General features: G+C 41.2%; 1 protein-coding gene across 1 annotated transcript in view; it reads left to right on the top strand.

Moving 5' to 3' along the window:
* Positions 1-2,500, top strand: part of LOC134185426 (rapamycin-insensitive companion of mTOR-like) — a 24,248-nt gene that overhangs the window by 7,406 nt on the left and 14,342 nt on the right. Inside the window, exons 14-19 of the mRNA XM_062653205.1 lie at positions 888-978; positions 1,060-1,126; positions 1,366-1,446; positions 1,508-1,608; positions 2,074-2,173; positions 2,249-2,317. Of these exons, the coding sequence (XP_062509189.1) occupies positions 888-978; positions 1,060-1,126; positions 1,366-1,446; positions 1,508-1,608; positions 2,074-2,173; positions 2,249-2,317 (509 nt within the window). The remainder of the gene's footprint in view (positions 1-887; positions 979-1,059; positions 1,127-1,365; positions 1,447-1,507; positions 1,609-2,073; positions 2,174-2,248; positions 2,318-2,500) is intronic.

Genomic DNA, 2,500 nt, shown 5'->3' on the forward strand with positions numbered 1-2,500 from the left:
ACCACAGCTTCATCAGCACGCCCTGGTCAACGCCAACAGACAGTACATGTGCCTCTGGCCCCTACATAGTGAAAATTCTGTTAAGTGTCCTGTTTTACTGTTAGGAGTGACTGAATTACAGAGTAGAACGTGCATGTAGAGAGTGTTAACGTTGTGTGGGTAACTATCATCAATTGTCATGTCAATCTTCTCAGTGGTTGGTCAAAAGGATGGCTGGCCGTTATTTCATGCTTGGAACAGTAACAGTAATTCTGTGTGTGTGTGTGTGTGTGTGTGTGTGTGTGTGTGTGTGTGTGTGTGTGTGTGTGTGTGTGTGTGTGTGTGTGTGTGTGTGTGCTGTAGCTCAATCGGTTAGAGAGTGCATTTGGAGCATGAAAACATCCGGGACCTTGCAGGGTTGCAGGTTCAAGTCACAGTGATGGCAAGCTATGGCATAATTTTATTAAGCAAGAAACTTACACACAATTGCATCTCTCAACTCAGGAGTATAAATGAGTACCTGGTCATTGACTGGGGCGGACATGACCGCTGGCTTGGCAGTAACATCATGCAGCAGATGGGTACTTGTGGGCCTTGGTGTCCAGTCCCAGAGCGGCGCCATTGTCGGTGCCCCTGGATGACTCCGGCCAGGCTCCAGGTGGATTGTAGCGCTGGCCCTAAGCCTTCACGTAGCGCATGGAGGCCCTGTCTCTAGAGGCAGGGGAGCTATCTCCGCAACTGACTTTAAGGTTGACGTCATTCAAGGCTTGACATTTGTCCATTTTGTCCATTTGTGTGTGTGTGTGTGTGTGTGTGTGTGTGCATGCACATGTGCGTGTGTGTTTCACGTACAAAATATAGTGAAACCAACTCCTTCCTGGTTTACATCAGATATGGATTCATTTCAGATCCGTGTCGTCCAAGAGACTCGTGGAGGCTCGAAGAGCAGTGGGTAGTTGAAGAGGCAAAAGTCGTATTGTCTCACCTTCGGAAGGGAAGGCAAGTTTTTACAATTTAAAAAATCTTGCTTATTAATTGGGTGGATACGTTGCGATCATGAATGTCATCAATCTGTTTCAGAACAAATCTGGTAACGAGTTATATTGCCATGTTGCTGACGACGTTTATTCAAGCTGGTTTACTTGAGGTAATTCCTTGTTTAGTCTACTTTTGTTGATGCGATTTACATTTATTAATTTATTAATAATTTACATTTTAATTATTAATAGTTAATAATTATTAATTAAGTAAATAGTAATATAATTTTAATATTTATTTAATTAATTTTATATAATTAATAAAATTAATTTTTATATGATTAGGTAAATTACTAATAATTTATGATTTACATTTCTTAATAATTTACATTTATTAATTTATTGACAGAATCTTGTGAAAGTTGTTGAATCGAGAGATGCGTTTGTGTCTGTGCAAGGCACAATCTTACTTGGAGAACTTCTTCATTTGGTGATACAAATTTGTGGGAATTGGATGGATTGTGTGGATGTTTTTGTGTGTGTGTATTTAGGCAAACACGATTCTACCACCCGAGTGTTCATCTCAGTCTCATTGTTTGCCGACTTTGATTTCTGTTGCAACGTCGTTTGACAAGACAGCGTCAGAGAGAAAGTAAAATATTAATGAGTTTGCGTGATGTGTTGGATTTGCTGTTAAAGTTTATATGTCATACACACACACACACACACACACACACACACACACACACACACACACACACACACACACACACACACACACACACACACACACACAGGCACAGGCACGCGCACACACACACACACACACACACACACACACACACACACACACAGACACACACACACACACACACACACACACACACACACACACACACACACACACACGGGAGACACGTAAATGACACGTACTTTCTGGGCAGAAATAAATTTGTCCGGATTACCAAAATGTCCATATAATTGGGTTCGTACTGTAGTGTAATGGAGGGACGAAATTTGTCAATTCCAAGTGTCCAATCAGTCGCTTATTCATTCCTGTTGCTGCATGTGTACTTAACAGAGTCAAACATTGAGTTTAAGTTTGTTTGTTTCGCAGTCGTGCAACTGCAGTCGTTAATTGTCTCGATCGTCTACATCAAAGAAAGAAAATTAGTACGAGGCCTGACAGTCTTTACTTACAACTGACAATGAGTCAGGTTTGATGCTGTTGTTTGTATGATCAGATTTATTGTTTTGATGTGTTTGTTGTTGTGTTCTGTTTGGTGTCACAGTCAGAATCAGCAGAGTTGAAACAGTCGACGGTCGGCAAAGAACCGCAGATCACTCACGTAACACTGAAGGTAGTTTGAGTAACTCAACGTGTCTGTTTGTGTGTGCAGATGTGATTGTGTTTATGTGTTGTGTGTCTTGTTGCTTGATTCCTGGCTTGTCAGTCAGTGGTTTGTTCGTTTCGCAATTCATCGTTTGTTCATACGTTATGTTTGCATGTTAGTCTGTGTATCTGTGCTGTCAGGAAATTGTTT

This window comes from Corticium candelabrum, chromosome 10 (assembly GCF_963422355.1).
Source record: "Corticium candelabrum chromosome 10, ooCorCand1.1, whole genome shotgun sequence".
Classification (NCBI taxonomy): domain Eukaryota; kingdom Metazoa; phylum Porifera; class Homoscleromorpha; order Homosclerophorida; family Plakinidae; genus Corticium; species Corticium candelabrum.